The sequence below is a fragment of the Pteropus medius genome, unplaced genomic scaffold (assembly GCF_902729225.1).
Source record: "Pteropus medius unplaced genomic scaffold, Ma_sr-lr_union100, whole genome shotgun sequence".
Taxonomy (NCBI): domain Eukaryota; kingdom Metazoa; phylum Chordata; class Mammalia; order Chiroptera; family Pteropodidae; genus Pteropus; species Pteropus medius.
In genome coordinates, this window is record NW_024349797.1 from 6129917 (window position 1) to 6148279 (window position 18363).

An 18363-nucleotide genomic window follows, 5' to 3' on the forward strand; every position below is an offset into this window, starting at 1 on the left:
TGGGAGAGCGGAGCAGAGGATGAACCATAGGGAAAGGGTGGGCAGCCCACGGTAGAGCAAGTTATGTGTGGCAGGCTTGATGGCGCATTTCATTATTCAAGCTCAATAAATATTGCTGGTGTTTCTCGTGAGGTTTAACTAGAAGCAGGTCCTCCAGGAAGATGCACGTGCTCAGGCTGAGTAACTGGGTCACCTGTCTTTATCACACCTCGCTGGGAGGCTGCGTAGAAGAGGGTTTCCTATGCTTTTCATATCTATTATAGGAAGGATGACAGCTCTTCCCGAGACTTGAGAACTCCAGTGAGAATGAAATGTGCTCTTTGAAATGTTACAGCAAACTGACTGATTGAGTAAATACGATTTAAAAAGTTTTTCAAAGAAAATGAGTGCTTTGGAAACCAAAAAGTTTATAAAAATAAAACACCTCTACCTTTCTGTGGTCAACAAGAAAACCAGAACCTGAAATATTTTTGCACAGAAAATAAAATGCTTCTTTTCTATCTCCCTGTCACTCTCCTTAGTCTTTACTTCTATTCTCTTGTCCTCATCCCTCCTGCTTTTACTTGCCTAACCTATTCTCTCTGGGTAGGAAGACAGAAAATAAATGCTGCGGCAGGCTTAGTAGAATGTTAGTCACAGCTAACCTAAGGTGCCGGTGGAAACGAAGGTAAGTTTTCTCTTTTTAAATATTTTTGGTGTTCTTTAAACCTAACACGGACATTCGTTTTGAGTATTTATTTACCATATCATTTAGATGTGTCATCACTATGCCTTTCTAAGGGCGAGAATTTCATACTCTTATGTATCGTAGAAATTTTGATTTATGTGAAACAGAGTTCCAAAGGGAAGCAAGTTATTGTTCCTTTTCCTTCTTGCGCCAATAGAAAGATGTTCAGGTAAAGCAAAGTGATTACGGTAGAGGTGCTGCTCCTTAATTACTGTCCCCCACCCCGCCCCCCCAAGGAAGAAAAAGTTTCCAAATGTTACCCACCTATTCTTGGAAATAGCACTTTGTGACAGATGGAAGAATTTCTACTCCTGCATATGAGCAAAACCATCTGGGTTAGTTGGTTTGGTCAGGTCTTAGAAGTCTGCTAACAAACTAATGTATATTGGGCGGGGGGAGCGGGGAGGAGTATATCTTGTAGTTTTTCTGGTTATATTGCTCCTGGGGGGAATTTAAAAAATCATGAATATGAACACTCTGTTATAGATAGATAGATACATTTGAAACAATTAAAATCCAGAGTTCACCTTGTTAAGGTGTGTGTCTTTAATAATGCACAGATGTGTGTTTCCACCACATACTCCCATTCCCTAACTGCTGAAACAGGGAACCAACCATCTGCTAACTTCTGAGTATCATCTTCTCATCAATCAGCAATGATTTTTCTTTCAAAAAGTGCTTTCTCATAATTTTTCATTTAGATTTTATTATTAGTTTTGGCTCCTTAAAGAAATAGGACTTCCATAAGATTTCTGTGGGATAGGTTAAAAAAAAAAAACAATCTAGTCTGTGTCCCTCATCTGGGATGCCTCATTCTCTACACCCTGTTCATCAGAGAATTAGACCATTTTCTGTGAGACAAGCCTTAACTAAAAGAGATGATGCTAAATGATTTTGCAGTGAGACTAGATCAAGCGTGGCATGTAGGTGATGTTACCCAGAGGATTTGTTGAAAGGCCCTTGGTTCTACAATGGTGAACAATTCAGCACTGCATTTCTACAGACATCTGCATCCTGGAGATTTTCAACCGTGATTGTGCTTCTTAACTCCAGACACAGGTGTCATTACCTGGGAAATTCAACTAGAGAGTGTCGAATAAGTTTTGTGTATTTAGATCTAACAGTGATAATCTAAACAGATTATTAAAGGGAATCAAAGAGATTTTTTTGTGATTAGTATTTACTACTTAAACTATAAAAGAAGGAATCATTCATCTACTACATTCATCCAGCACGTAACTAATTGCAGATTATACCTCTAGCTACTAAAAAGAAAAAGGGCGATGCAGGACAATTGATGGCTTTGAGTTTTGTCATTCTTGCTATTGCTTTAAGTTCCTACCAGTTCCATTTTAAATTCTAACTTAAAAAGAAAAAAGTTTCTCCTTCTTATCTGGACCACCCTTGATTTATAGGGCAGACTTTTTACATTCATTGTTTTACTGATGCTTTTTCACTGGCTTTGTGCTTGAATCTGCCAGAGAAGTCTTTCCTAGACTAGATCTTCCTGCTTTTAAACCTAACCATTTGTATCTTTTGACTTTTAACTTGTGTCTGCTTCTTGCATCACTTATCAGTCCAGTTTTATGCTTAGGCTACAAATTAGATCTGCTCTTCCTCTCTATTCAGCTATGTTTCCAGCTGAGTTTAAACATCACTTTCCTTCTCTTGGAATGAATTGAGCTTTTGGCTTGACTAAAGATAAACTCCACTTTTGGTATCAGAAGTTTTCCAGAAGCTCACTGAGATTTCTGTATTTATTCCTTGAAAATAAATACTGAATAATACTCATTTCCCTGACATTTTAATGAGATGCTGGTGAATCTTTTTTTCTTCATTTACAGTAAGAATATTGGGATTAGAGGTATCAAATGTAACCAGGAAGTGGGTCATGAATGGTTTCTGTTATTATTTATTCATTTTTTCACATTTTTGGTCATAGACCATCGCATCCCAAAGCTTTAAAGTCAAACGGACCATTAAATATTTTTGTTTTAATATGGCCATAATGGTCATTTCAACAAACCAGAAGAGCTGAAGTTCCATAGGATATCAGCAGCATTTAAAACACTGGTCTGAGGCAAAGCTTGTTTTGCATCTCAGTGGCTAATATGGCACTAATGTAGCAATGTCTTAAACTGACTGTGTTTGTGTTAGTATTTCTTCCTTTCATCTCGTCCCCAATCATAAAAACTAAGTGATGTACAAAAATTGCCTAAAGAACAGATGCCACCTATAGGTGTTTTAAGAGTTTGTATTTGTAACAGTTCTGCTTCCATAGCCAATATTTTCCACATCTTTCTTTGCTTTCTTCTTTCTTATAGAAACATTTGCATGTAGAATAAAGAGGATAAAAACATTAAAAAAAAAACAAAGACAGATTTGTTTCTTCTGAGAACATCTGTTCTTGTTTCAAAGTACTCACGTGATGTGGTCCATTTTCTCCCAATGCTCACACAATTTGCTCTTGTAAAGGCTATCGTTATATTAATCTTAGATCTGAATTTAACAAATGGTGCTAGCTAGTGAGTTGAAATGTACATGTTATAATGTATAATTGTAATGTATACATTTACATCATAATATATACATTTTAGATAATATTAGAGACAGGCACACTCAAGAAGAGAGGTTAAGATTGGTGTATTATTGAATTTTTTTTTTCCTAAGATTTATTGATAGCATGGCACCATTACCCAATTTGGGAGATATTTGGTCTACTCTAAGGTTTCTTCACTGAATTCTCAGGATTCTTGTGAATTTAGGTTGCATTTGGTGAATCATCTGCTGAATATACTGTAATTAAAAGAGACTTTTCAAAAAAAAAAAAAAGAAAGTAAGAAAAAAAAATGAAAAGAAACCTTTCCCCTTTGAATATAAATATATATATATTAGAATAAAATCACTACAGACTTCAACTGCTATTATAACTTTCATAACCAGCATTTAATAGGAATACTAATTACTCAAAATTAAAGGGTAGAACTTTAAATTACCTACTTTGAAAGATCTCTACCCAAGTATACTCTTTCTTATCTTCTTCCTTAAACAGTATATATACCTTCAGTCTTGGGAATGGAAGAGAAGGGAGAGTGGCTAGTAAAAGCTTCATAATAAAGCTTTCAAAATCACTTACATAAATATATATTGACCTTATTCGGTCACATCCAAAGACATAAAGCCCTATTAGACCTCAATTATTCAACAAGTACTCATTAACACATGCACTATGTACCTGGCTCTGTGTTCTTTTATGTCGGAGCCAAGTGTGTGGTCTTTTGAAGTATTTCAGATGCACAATATCCATAGGGGTTTATTGCTCCATTAATATTTCATTTTTTTTTCAGTTTATTTCCCCAGATAGGGCTTTCCATATATTGATTGATTAATTCACAAAATTTAAGAAGCATCTTTCTTCATGGGCTCAGCTGTCCATATAAGAGTATGAATTTGGTCTAAGTTATCTCGTTCTATGCAGTCTTCTTTGTCTTTTAAAATTACGTCTCAGTTCATTATTGAGTGAAACATGACATTCCTTCCCCCATTACTAGCCAAATTGTTTTAATGTCTCAGAGTCTATCTTGCCAGCTTTTGCTCCTAACTACTAGAATTCCTTATTGCACCCGATTCACCCTAAGGTGCATTTGAACATCATCTCAAGCATCTTGAGCATGAATCTTTTGAGACAACTTGCTTTATTCCTTTATTTGGTGACATGTTCTACTGAATATTCTTTTGACATGAACAAATTCAGTGTTGGAATTTTACATTATTTCAGTTTTTAGGTCTTTGGATCTTTTTGGAGTATGATGAACAATGAGATAATTCAGGGGCCCTCACATTCCCTTCAGGAGCATTATTTATATATGGTATTATTATCGTTATGATGATTACTATCGTGATTTATATGGCCACTGCTATGGCCATGGGTTAATGGAAATGTCAAGTTAAGAGCCTTCGTTACAGAGCTCTTTTCTCATGCAATGGGTGGATACTCTCCAAAAGCCAGACTGGTGTATTATGCCCAAATGACCAAATGTTTTAAAAAATGTATGGTGAATTTCCTGTATCTTCAAGAAATTCATCTGAAATCTCAGACTTTGGGAAACAAAATGACAACTGATAACTGTTTTCTGTAAATGTTCCCTTACTGCCAGTGGCATTTAAAGCTTGTGTCTATAGATGAAGGAGGGCACTTATTTCTTTCATTACTTTGTCACTGTTATGTTTGAATTGAAACTTTTGCACTTGGAAACTCTTATAGAGTATCCTGTTGGATCAGTGAAACTGGATGGGCTTCGGGAAGGGATGTGGTTCCTTAAATACTGCTAGGTCATGTGCACCAGTGTGGCTTTAGTGACTGATACCGTGAGCACTACTTTTTAGAATGATTCTAACTTTGGCACTTACCACCGTCCTTAGGCAAAGGACCTGAGACCCTGTATGCGGGGCAGAAGCTCAACGACAATGAATGGCACACCGTTCGGGTGGTGCGGAGAGGAAAAAGCCTTAAGCTAACTGTGGACGATGATGTGGCTGAGGGTGAGTAAAGCTCAAGTGCAATTAGTCTCTCTTTGCTCTCATAGTCCTCTTGGTCTTTCAGTGAGCAAAGCGTTTTTTCAGAACGCTTTAATTTGCTTAACAGAAGTTATATGTCATGTTCTCTGTTGACAAGCTCAGGTAAGGCTAAGAAGATCTTCTTTATTTTCAAAATCCCTGTTCATTGATGTGTATTATAGAACTGACCTGCCACTATAATTATATATCGATGGGTCTGCTTAGGCATAAAGTATGTGTCTGGAGAACAGATATAGGGCTCTATAGACCCTTCTATTATCCAGTTATTAAAACATCACATATCAGTCACCCTAAGTATGAGTTCCTTCCTTCAATGAATGAGTCACTCCCTAGAAGAGGAAGATAGATAATAGGTAATAGGTAAAATAATAGGTAAAAATAAGTACCTTGACCAATGCGTGGTTCTTAGAAAGCGCTGAATAATTATTCATTTATTTAGTCGTTATTAATTAAGTACCTACTGTGTACCAAAAACTGCTTTAGTAGACACCAGGAATATGGTGGTTGACAAATAGGCAAGTCCTTGGCCTGGTGGAATTTACATTCTAGGAGGACAATGAATATATGAATGAATCCATACATAGGTAAGGAACATTCAGAGTCTCACACAAGCACCATGTATTTCTTGAGAGCCTGTTATATGTCAGCAGTGTGCTGGGGATTGTAGAAAACAAAAAGAAAGCGCAAGAGATTGCCCTTTTTCTCAAACAGTTAACCAATCTAGTACATTAGATAGGACTTGTGTATTTGAAAATAAGACAAGGAATATATAATGAGATTCTAATTTGAGTGGGTGAGATTATAATTATCAGTCAGAACAGAGAATTATAAATTTGGGCTGAAGAAAGCAGGCGTGATTTATGAAGGTAGATCTTAAGGTGGAAATTGATTAATGAGGTCTATGGTGGAACAGAGAGGGCACCTTCAAGTGCATTTTACGTGCTGCATCCTGGAAGTCTACACTCTCTAGTATCCCATGGCAGTGCACATCTGTTAACCTAGAATTCTCATCCATGTGGGAAATGAAAACTTGGGGCAGCATGGAGCATTACATGGAACAGTGTTGGCATCAGGAGACCCAGACTCTGGTGTTAATTTTCTGCAGGATGTTGGGAAAGTCACCGTTTCTGGGCCTTGTCAAATGAAGTAAGTTGCCCAAGCCATTTCTGCAGTGTCTTCTGTGAATAAGACAGTCAGGCTTGAGCCAGGAGCCCTGGGATTTAATACAGTCATTGTCACTAAAATGCTTTCCCTCATTTTTTCCTCATTTTAAAACTTGAAATTCTGTTATTGCTAAGGCCATTTTCAGCATAAAAATTCTGCGGTATTGGCCCTATAATTTAATTTTATATTCATGAGCCTGAGCTTTTTTACATCTGGAATCAGGAATTGTAGTGAACCATGTGTATATGTGTGCAGGTAGGGAGGGGGTGTGTGTGTGTGTGTTTGTGTGTCAGTAGAGAAAGAGAGTCTATGCGTAGAGGAAGAGCATGAGGCATGTATCTAGTGCCCAGTAGACATGAGAGACTATGTTAGCTGTCTTAGACACATCAGCTCCTTCTGTCTCTATTGCACGGTTAGTGTTCTTATTGTCATTTTATATAAAGGGAATATGAAACTTAGAGGGAGCGATGTAATTAAGCTCCAAATTCATGTCTATGTGATTTCACCAAATGATGCTGCTTGCTGGACTTCCTAATTCATCATAAGAAAGTTATCTTACAGTGTAGGAAAAAATATAATGGAATGGACCAGGGTGAGATGGGGAATACAATTCAGTAGGTAACCCCCACTCTCCTCCTCCCCAAAATTAAAGCAGGGCCACAACAACTATGCCAAACCTTCCAAATGTACATAGACCTAATTTAGTAGTAGGGGGTAAGGTTTCTGTTCTACAGGCCTTATGTAATGAATGTAAGCAAAGAGATGCAAAAATAGTTATAAGGTTTAGAACCCACGACCAGCTTGAATTAATCACTTGAGAAACACTCATGAGGTGTTAGTGCGGACAGGAGCCTGCAAAAGGCAGCGGTGATGAGTCAGGTCACACATGCCTTTCTAACTCCTGGGATTTTTGCGCAGTAAGCCAAAGTGATGCTACGCACAGATTGTTTTGAATAGCTGCCACTAGATGGCGACCTCACCCCAGTCTCTTCCAATAGTGATTCCCTTTTATTTCCATAGGAAATTACATGCCCTGAAAGCTGTAGTCATTAAGAACTGCAGAACTGAGGGTACTGTAATGTGTTTTGCCCATCGGTCATTATTTTTTTTACAGAAACTTTAGAATAAAGGTAATTATAAAGTGTGCTTTCTCTTACCTCTAATAATTTAAAAGCAGGACTAAACCATGGTATGCCCCAAATCACCCAGTAATTTGATATTTGAAATTAATGAAGCTCTTTCATTTTCTGCCTTACCCCCTACTCTGCTGCTGATGGAAAAAAGCAGCCGTAAGGATAAAGAAATTTGAGAGAAGAAAAGAGCGATTTTGCTTATGAGCTACAACCTTGGATTGCTTTTACAGTGATAAGGGGTTTGGGAATTTTAATTTTAGCTCACAGAAGTCATAAAATCAGGCAATGAAACTAAAATACCACTCAGTCCTCATGTTATTAAGTAGTGTCTTATTGGCTTGTTTAGTAATCTCTTTCATGCTGTTTAAGGTCCCCCAGGGTGTCAAATTTTCAGCTGGTTTGTAGAAATGATGCAAAGAATAAGTGAGACTCATAAGAAATCAAAAGCAAGGAAATAAATATTCCTCAGCCCAGTGGTTTTCATTTATTAGAATACAATGCATTCCTGGAAAAGTATTAAGTTCAGTCGACACTTAATAAGGATTGATTGATTGATTGAGCTGGATTTCTACTGTCAAGAGTAAATGATAAGACTACTTCACTTGGGTCATGCTCATCAGAATTGGGGCCTAATGCTGCGTGAGCCACCCACTCCACTAAGAACTTCTTGCTGGTACAAAGAGACACTCTCTTGGGTCCACTCTGGTCCACGTCGACGCTTCCCTCCCACCATCACCCCACGTTGCACTTACAGTACCAAGATGGAAAAGGTCATTTTCCAAAGTTTTCCATGGAAAACTTGTTCCTCATGTTAAAAATATGATGAGCTACGTGTGGGAAGTGTTAGGTTAAACTAAATGAAGAGGATTGCTTTATTGTAAGACTTATTAGGAGCCTTTAATATGCTAACACAGATTGCTAATCATCAAAATAATTAAGTATGCAGTGTTTGCCAGATTTAGTTGGCTCCAAAAGTTTTTTTAAACTGAAGCATTTTACAGCATACACTTTTGAAAAATGTTGATATTGTGGAAAAAGGATGTGAGAGCAGTGGAGCCGGAAGACTGTGGATAAAATTTGCATCCTTTACTGAGACTGTATAAGCCTTCCTTTCTTAACTTCTCTTCTCGGGAACCATGGGAGATCAAATTGCCTCCTCTAAGCCATTCTCATTATTTCTTTGCTAAGCTCTTGGTGTTGGCCAGGAACCTCATTAAAGCAATGACAATGATCTGAATTCTGACTCCAAAGAAAATGTCTCAAATACAGCCTCCTTCTCAGGTGTCAGGGATGCTTACTGTGCTCAAGACCCTCTGCTAAACTCTATGGAAGAGGGAAGAGGTGCGCCTTACTTAAAAAGAGCTTATATTTTCATAAAAGAAAGAAAACAATAAGCGAAATAACCAGAAAATGATTAATGTATTTCAGAGAAAAGAAAAAAAAATGAATGCTGTAAATTAGTAATAGCTAATAGTTTGAGCACTAGGCACTGTTCTAAGTGCTATGTATTGATATATTTAATCCTGATAACTTCATACCTGTTTCACAGATAGGAAATCGAGATACAGAAAAGTTAAGTAACCCAGGCAGTCCAGCCTCAGAGCCTACATGCTCATCCCCTCTCTGCTAATGTCTCATATGAAGTTTCAGCTTGATCTGGGCCAAGGTTTTGCCTAGTTTTATGTTCCTAACAGACTTCATCCCTGAGGGCTGGTCTGTAAACTGCTCTTTGTTAGTGAGATGTGGAAGAGAATGTATAAATAGGACCCAAGGTAACATAGTTGTCCTAGTGAAGGTGCTTGCTGGATGTGTTACCCATGGATTAGATGGGATGACATTATGACACTTGATCATAGGGAAGAAGTGTGAATTCATTACAGCAGCTTCTGCATGGACATTTCACCTGTTAAATTCTACCTACGGCTTTTCTTGGGCAATAGTGCAAGGAACCAGTCAAGCCTTTTCCCCAAAGAGTATAGCATAGACAGTTTAGTGTACATATTAAGATATGGGCTTTGGAATTAAACACACCTGGATTCAATTTGGGGGTCTACTATTTACCACCGGTATGAACTTTTGATTGAAATGCTTGACTTCTCTAAGCTGAATACCCTCACCTCTAAAGCTCGATAATGATACCTTTCTACAGTTTTATTGTGATAATGACATTTAATGGTTGTTGCGAGGTGCCTAGCACAATGCTGGGTATATAGGGAGTATTCAGTAGTAATTTTTCCTTGTCATCGTTCTCTCAAGTTACTCCTCGTTTCTTTGAAATTCGAAAGCAGCTGCTGTGAAGTGTGCATATATTTTGTCCTTAATGGAAGGGAATTTCAATCTATAGACTGCATTCAGAGGAGATAAGTGCAAAGGTTCCCTGTTATTAATACTGATAAGGTGATATGCAGATTACAAAAAAAATTTGCTTAGTTCGGTACCTGTTTCAAACTCTAAGCAATATCTTCAGGGCTTTCTCTTGGTAAAATAGCATACTTTTTGGAGACCTCCATCCACAGCAAAGTGAGTTCCTTTATCACACAATGAAGCCAATTCCTTTTCTAATTTGGCCCCGCATCACCTTCTCCCCGCTCCTCACCAGTTTCTTATCTGAGTCATCCTAGACCCTCAATCAGTCTGTGTCCCTGGGCTAAGCATTCAAATTCCATTGTTAGTTTCCCTTCTATTTCTTATCCAAGACCTTCTTCAGTCTCTCTTCTATCTCAATCTTACATGATTTTCATGTAATTTTTACATGATTTTCTTTATGAAATTCATTTTCTAGTGAGCAGAATTTCCTAAGCCCTCAATTCTGGAGGTCATTACATTCATAATTTCTCTAAAAGATCCCAGTTGGCTTTAAAATGATTCCTTGTGGAACTCCAGTCTTTACCAGTGATCACCCCATTACTACGTCTTAGTTTCCATTGCTGTTTTATTTGTTTGTTTTTTTATAATATAAAAATTAGCATGACTGTCAGCATCATCATAGTTCAGTTCTTGTGTCCCCATCGAGATTGGCTATGGTTTTTCCCTCCCCATTCATGCAGCCCCGAGCCTAAATAGCTACAGCCAAATTGACACTGGGTATTTATTTCAGTCACTTCATTGTTTTAGAGCATTGAATTTAGGTTATGCTACTTTGCATTCTCATGACCAGCCCAATTTTTAATGCTAGTAATTTTATCCAGTAATTCTTTTTCCTAGTTATTCGATTGTTAGCAGATTTATGTTGCCTTTTGATTTTTATTCTATTACAATTTTATATTTAAATTAGCCAACATCAGTATTTTATTTTTGCTTATATGAAGAGAATGATTTGTAACTAGTTGTCAAAACACCACATAGAAACTTACAAAATACAAATCTGATTTTTGTGCTTATGAGCGATCGTTTGAATTAGGTCTGAGTACGCTCCTCAAGAGACAAAATTAATACTGAGGGTATGATCTCCTTCAATCTCTCAGGTATTGAAATTTAAGGGACCCAAGAAAATATAACCCCCTCTTTTTGCCACCTGAGTTCTGTGCCAAGAGAGGGAAAAAACACAGGTAGAAACCAAATATCATTTTTATTAATTTTTTTTTAACACTAATGGTGAAAAATGGGGCTTTTATCTACCTACTGAACTTCAGAATTAGATGGAATTGCTTCTCAAAAGCGTCAGGACTGGGGCAGGCAGCCATCACCGAAGCAAGGCTCGCCTCTCAAACACCCGTGCTGTGGATGAGTCTCTATGTATTTATTTCAAGCCCTCCTCCTGACCCCTGCTTCAGTCACTCACCATGTCTAGTAAATTGGGTAATGAAAGGTCTAATAGTTTATTTCTATCAGCTGGAGATCTTTTAGGTGCAGAAGTCAGAAGCTCCACTCAAATGTGTTAAGCAATTAAAAGTCCGGACTGGACTTATTGGCTGGATCCATATCTTCAAAAGACTTCGTCCGAAAGAGAATGTGTCTCTCTGTCTCCTGGTTGTTGTCTGGGTCCCAGTCTCCTCAGGCTGGACCAGCCCTCTCTGGTTATCACATGGCCTCCAGCGTTCCCGGCTTTCGAATTATTCCTTCAGCAAGCCTCGTTTGTACCCCATGCCTCTTTTTTACGTGTTCTAGCAAAAGCCTTGGATCTGAATTATTACTGGACCAGCTTGGGCTGTCACTAATGCAAGTGGTTCTCGGGGTGTTTCCTAGATCAGCTACATAGGCATCAACTCAGAACTTGTTAGAAATGCAGATTCTCAGGTCCACCCCATACTTTTGAATCATAAAGTCAGAGAGTGGAGTTTAACGAGCCCTTCAGGTGATTCAGATGCATACTAAAGTTTGAAGACTGCTTCTCGGTCCTCAGATCATACTCTGGCTGGGGGATAAAATGTTGACTGGTCCAGCCTGAGTAGTTCGATTACTTCAGGAGCTATGATGGGGTCAGCGTCATCCAGCTCAGATGGTTTAGATGTGAAGTTGGGAGGGTTGCTTTCCAAAGGAAATGCAGATGTTACCAGAAAAAGCAGAAGTTGCTGGGCAGATAAAATTAACAGATGTTCTACAGTAGAACCTTTTCCAAAATATAGTCACTCACCACTTGACAGGTTTACGTTCTAAGGGTGTGTCTGTAGTCTCGTCCTCGTGTGAGCATCATGGAGTGTATTTACACATACCTAGATGGCCTAGCCTACTACACATCGAGGCTGTATGGTGTAGCCTATTGCTCTTAGGCTATAAGCCTGTAAACATGTTACTGTACAAAACAACATGAGATGAAATCAAACACAAGACAAAATGGTGCAGTTAAGAGACGTGGTGAATGCAAGATATATGAGGCTGCTGCTGGCTGTTTTACAGCAAACTTTTGTAAGTAGAAAGAGTACACTCTGAAATAATGATGAAAGTAAACTAAATATATAAAGCAGGGGCAGTCATTCATTGTCTCTATTAAGTATTATGTACTGTGCATAATTGTATGTGCTAAACTTTTGTATGACTGGTGGCGCAGTAGGTTTATTTACACTGGCATCACCACAAACATGAGTAATGTATTACACTATGACGCTGCTACAGCTCCTAGGCAATACGAAGTTTCAGCTCTATTATAACGTCATGGGACCATCTTTGTATACGTGGCCCATTGTTGACCAAAAAGTCGTTAGATGGTGCGTAACTGCACTAGGTACTGAATTATTAGGTGGTGAGTTATTCCACCAAGAAGTATTTGGAAGTGAATACCCAAGGCTTGTTTGTTGTGTCTTTATAAGGGTTAGAACAAAAAAAGACTTTTCTTCTTATGGAATTTCTAAGTACTAACTTGTTTTCTCGAAGGAGAAAACCAGTAATTTTCTCTTTGAATTTGAGTTACTCATGATCTCATATTTTCCCTTATATGCTGAGGCGTTCTGAACAGCTGCACAGGAGCATGGGATGCAGGGCACGTAACTTGGACTGGGCCAGTAATCCGCTCCCCCACAAGGTCAAGGCAACTGCATACTGTATCAAGGATTTTGTTTTCTGGACTTGGCTAAAGGAAACTGAATATTTTGTATGGATAAAAATTAGACCTAAAAGATACAGTAAGGGTGCTGTGACGAAACATGATAACTTCTCCTGTTCATCTCTCATTTACATTTTCCCAGGTACGATGGTGGGAGACCACACCCGCTTGGAATTCCACAATATCGAAACCGGCATCATGACCGAGAAACGTTACATCTCCGTTGTCCCCTCCAGTTTCATCGGCCACTTGCAGAGCCTCATGTTTAATGGCCTGCTTTATATTGACTTGTGCAAAAATGGCGACATTGATTACTGTGAATTAAAGGCTCGTTTTGGACTGAGGAACATCATCGCCGACCCCGTCACCTTCAAGACCAAGAGCAGCTACCTGAGCCTGGCTACCCTCCAGGCCTACACCTCCATGCACCTCTTCTTCCAGTTCAAGACCACCTCAGCTGATGGCTTCATTCTCTTCAATAGTGGCGATGGCAATGACTTCATTGCCGTGGAGCTAGTCAAGGGGTAAGTGGAAGGTTCATGTGGTTTACACTAGATAGCTTAGCTCAAGCCGTGTGTGAAATATGGACATGAAAAGTGTCAGTTCTACTCCTCACCCTCTATTTCTGATACATGCTCTCATTCTCATTGATTAAAAATATATCTGTGTAATGATTAGGGCTGGAAGGGAGAGATATTTACAAATTTATTTAAAGATCTTCCACTAACTCAATACTGTCAGGCTTTTTACTATGAAATGTAGTCCTTTAACTCTATGGGGAAAAAAAACTTATGGGTATATTGCATCTGTCTCTGGGGCAATACTATCTGTAACCACTACATTTATAAGAAGAAATGAAATAAAGTTATTTTCAGAACTACATCAAATTTTAAAAAGCTGTCTTCAAGACATTTTACTACCATGTTTTGGAAAACAGTCAAAACAAAACAAAAGCAAAAGCCAGAACAAAACCCTAAAAACAGATCCATGACTGACTGTGAGTTTATATGTCACCCCCTAATGTTTTGGAGTGTACCACCTGCATTACTCCCGGACTTTTACTAGGTAGTATTAAAGAAGTAGACCCCATGAGCATGGAATTAAAGTGAAGTCTGATAGAATAGGAAATGACTCTTGTATCCTACATCCAGCTTTAATTGTTCCTGTGTGATGGCAGTTTAGCATGGGGGGTTCAAAGCCCCCACTGCCAGTTTTACACACATCACTGTGAAACCACTTCAGGGAATCTCTAGTCATCGGTCGGTCATTTTCTCTTACAGGTACATACACTATGTGTTTGACCTCGGAAATGGTCCCAATGTGATCAAAGGAAACAGTGACCGCCCCCTTAATGACAACCAGTGGCACAATGTCGTCATCACCCGGGACAACAGTAACACTCACAGCCTGAAAGTGGACACGAAGGTGGTCACTCAGGTTATCAATGGTGCCAAAAATCTGGATTTGAAAGGTAAACCTTGTAAAAGAACTTTATCCTTCTTAGAACGTTTCTTACAATCCAAAGGCTGTTTTCAGAGGCAAACTACAGGTTAGGAATACTGTAGTTTGCATTTTTAATGCATCATGCATGTCCTATTTTAACAACGTTGATTATACCATAATGTAATTTATTCAGTTTTTACTTAGACCACTCCTCAAGGAATGGTTCATTTTCTCAGGGACTGAATGATAGGGTAATAAATGTCAAAATGATTAGGGGCCCTAATACAGAAGAAGGAAAATAGGTTTTGGAATCTCAGCTGAATCGTTTACTGTCTGGGTGACTTTGGTAAAATTTCTTAGCCATGTTCAGCTTCTGTATACGTTTTTACAACATTAGGAAAACAATTGTTACTACCTTTATGGATTGTTAGGAAGTTTGATGGAATAATATCTGTAAAACCCTCAGCATACTATTGGTAACAAGCACATAAAAACAATAAATGGTTGCTTTGTTGAAAATGCTGTTAATCTTTATTATAAAATGGTAACAGTACCTACCTGTTACCACTTTATAATATGAGGATATGAGGATTAAAATGTGTGAGATGTGAGATGACTTTTATAAAATGAATGATACATGAGAAATGTTAGTTTCTTCTTTGTAAAATGTAGAAATTCTGGTAATTATTTCGTCTATACTGTTTTTCTCCCAGAGCTCTATTACCATTATTCAATAAATGGCCTAAGGTGTGTTGGCTTTAGTTGACAGGGTTTCCTTTCCTTTACTCATGCACTTTTCTCATTCACTTTTACTGCCTTCTTTCCTTTTCAGGTGACCTCTACATGGCAGGCCTGGCCCAAGGCATGTACAGCAACCTCCCAAAGCTTGTGGCCTCCCGGGATGGCTTTCAGGGCTGTCTGGCATCAGTGGACTTGAATGGTCGCCTGCCCGACCTCATCAATGATGCTCTCCATCGGAGTGGACAGATTGAGCGTGGCTGTGAAGGTACAACCTTTTTTCTTGTTAAGCTACAGCCTTGTTGCAAGCCCCAAGCCTCTTTGCTGCCTCTGCCAGTGCTTCCTTCCTTGGTTTACCAGTTCTCTCTCATTCCCATTTGCCATTCAACATCGCATCATCATCAATGTCCTTCTGTCACTGCTGAGTATGTTAAGACATGCGCCACAGGCTCCAGGAGTGTATGTTGGCAGATGTCTTCCCAGGGTCACATCCTCGCTGATTGAGGACCGTTCCTGGCGTTGACATCAGGCTTCTCCTGAATTGTACCTTTGCTTCTAGCATGGCTAAAAGGGCATCAGGAACTTTTATTTATATTTTAACACATGAGGAGGTATAAAGCAGAAACTTTTATATGGCTATCACCATAAATAAAAATGTTTCTTTTACTGCTAAAAGTAACCACATTATTTAATGTAAACCCAACAGGAGGTAGGAAAATGATGTCAGAATGCCATGATGAGGGAAGGGAACTAACATTTATTGAGTACTTACTAGATGTCAGGCTTTGTTAGGCAGAGCCTTAGTGTGGTATGGTGGAACTGCATAGGCTATGATGTTAAAAAGACCTCGATTTGGGCCCAGGTAGTAGCTCTCGTTGGCTGTGTGACATTTGGCAAGTTATATAACCTCTCTGATCGAAACTTTCCTAACTTGTAAAATGGGGCAATAAAAATTACCTTGGAAGGTAATGTACATAAAATCAGAGATATACATAAAATGTCTGGTGAATACATAGTAAGTACTCAGTAAATGGTAAGATTATAAATATTGCAAATATTATTTCGTGTGAGACATCTAACAACATTGCATGCTCACCAGTGCAGCACAACAAACCATGCTCAGCCTGTTCCTGTAAATGATCCACTGTCTTTTGAGATATTAACTTAATTTTACAGGTCTTCACTCTTGAGTCCCACAGTTCTTTACTATGTGTAAAAATCATTTAGTTTTAACCAGCAGAGGGCAGCAGTGAACATTTTCAGCCTTTCCTAGAGGCTTTGGGTAGGCTGCAAAGATGACTCAACTTAAATTGAAAGGCAAAGAGGATGTCTGACCTGTCACCAAGATCTGTGTGTTCTTTTGTCTGGTTGAGCCTCATGGTCCTTTGTGCAATATATTGTTTCCTTGTATCCCTCGTTAATTTACTACATCAACCCTGTTCATTCATCTCCTGTGTTCAACTTCATTTATCGCTCTGTTCTTAACCAGCTTTCATCCGAGTTGGCTCGCCACCTTAAAGCACATTTTGATAAAAGCTTCCCATCAGCTTCCCAGGCTGATGTGTCGTATGGAAGTTGTTTCTCTTTGCCTAAGAGCCAGTTTCCCATGTGGAATTAATAATAAGACTTATTGTTCCTATAACCCACTCCGGTTTTCCTTTATCCAGGAATATTTCTTAAATTCTATGGGCCAGATATAGTATGTGTATGTGAGAGGCAGAAGGTTGGGAATTGCCAAACACTTAAAGTAACCACTTTGCTTTCTTCCCTGGAAATACACAGTTTTATTCAACTCAAGAATTTTTTGCCTTATTGACCTTTTGTTAGTTCTTTCAGGTGTTAAAAGATAATCTTGAGATTGATGCAACATTTGGGAATTAAATTGGGTACCTGAGGTTAGATTATGGAATGACAGTAATTCCAATTATACTGGAATAATTAATCATATCAAATGTAATCATAATATAAAAGCACAGATTAAAAAGCATAAGGCGTTCTTTAAATGTTAAAAATTTTTATCATGCCACTAGTTCTTCAGACTTAAAAGTTATCAGGAATCATCCATTTCACTCTATAGCAATGTGCCTGATAGAAATATAATGAGCCACATTTGTAATTTGACATTTTCTTGTAGCTACATTTTAAAAGAGAGCAATAAATAACTTAATTAATTAAAAAAATAAGTTAGAAAGCATCAGATAAAATTAATTTTAATTTTACATTTTATTTAACTTAACCCAACATATCCAAAATATTATCATTTCAGCATGTAATCAATATAAAATTAAGGTGTTTTACTTTTTCTTCATACTAAGCCTTCAAAATCGAGTGTGTCTTTTACATTTGTAGGACACTTCAGTTCAGACCATATCTCTTTAAAGTGCTCAGTTGTCACGTTTCTGTGGCCACTATATTGGAAGAATAGTTTTATAGAATATAAAACTCAGAGTGTAAGGACATAATGCGGTAATATTCAATTAAAAGGAAGTCTAAATTAACTTTTATAGAAGTGGATTAAAATATATAGTATAGAGCGGGGAATGGACCCCAGTTAAGAAAGCTTCAAGAGAAGCAATAAGAGCATCAACGAAAAGAAATTACCCATCAGGTTGGAGAAAATGTTCCTGTCCCTCCCCACAGCTCTACGTTTACTTCAGTGTGACTCATCACATGCATTATGGTCAGTTCCGACCTTCCGCTGAGTATGGGTGATTGTTCCAAGCTGAATACTGTGACTTGATGGCTCTACATCTGAATCTATGGCAAATCCCATGGGCCTAATAACACTGCACTCTATTGCCATGGAGATAATTGTGATGGTTCCCCATGGAGCATTATGACCACCCCGCTGGGTGGGATGAAGCGGAGGATGAGTGCTGAAGGAAGAAGGCCCTTGTTTATTGTACACAGATGACTTGGATAATTAGCCTAAGTGGCCAGGAAAAATGGCCAAAAAGTGGGTTAAGGCATAAATTGCCATCACTGGAAATTTGCACCATTGTGGATAAGCCCTTCTGAGAGATCCCAGGAGCTCTTTAGGATGCCAGGGAAGATGATGGGGAAGGGAATCAAGGGCACAGAACCTGGGAGGGACTGCAAAA

The 18363-nt window shown here is 38.4% G+C and overlaps 1 protein-coding gene across 1 annotated transcript in view; it reads left to right on the top strand.

Moving 5' to 3' along the window:
• Positions 1-18363, top strand: part of NRXN3 (neurexin 3) — a 1605778-nt gene that overhangs the window by 852671 nt on the left and 734744 nt on the right. The window contains exons 22-25 of the mRNA XM_039883931.1: positions 5150-5269; positions 13224-13605; positions 14362-14552; positions 15357-15530. Of these exons, the coding sequence (XP_039739865.1) occupies positions 5150-5269; positions 13224-13605; positions 14362-14552; positions 15357-15530 (867 nt within the window). The remainder of the gene's footprint in view (positions 1-5149; positions 5270-13223; positions 13606-14361; positions 14553-15356; positions 15531-18363) is intronic.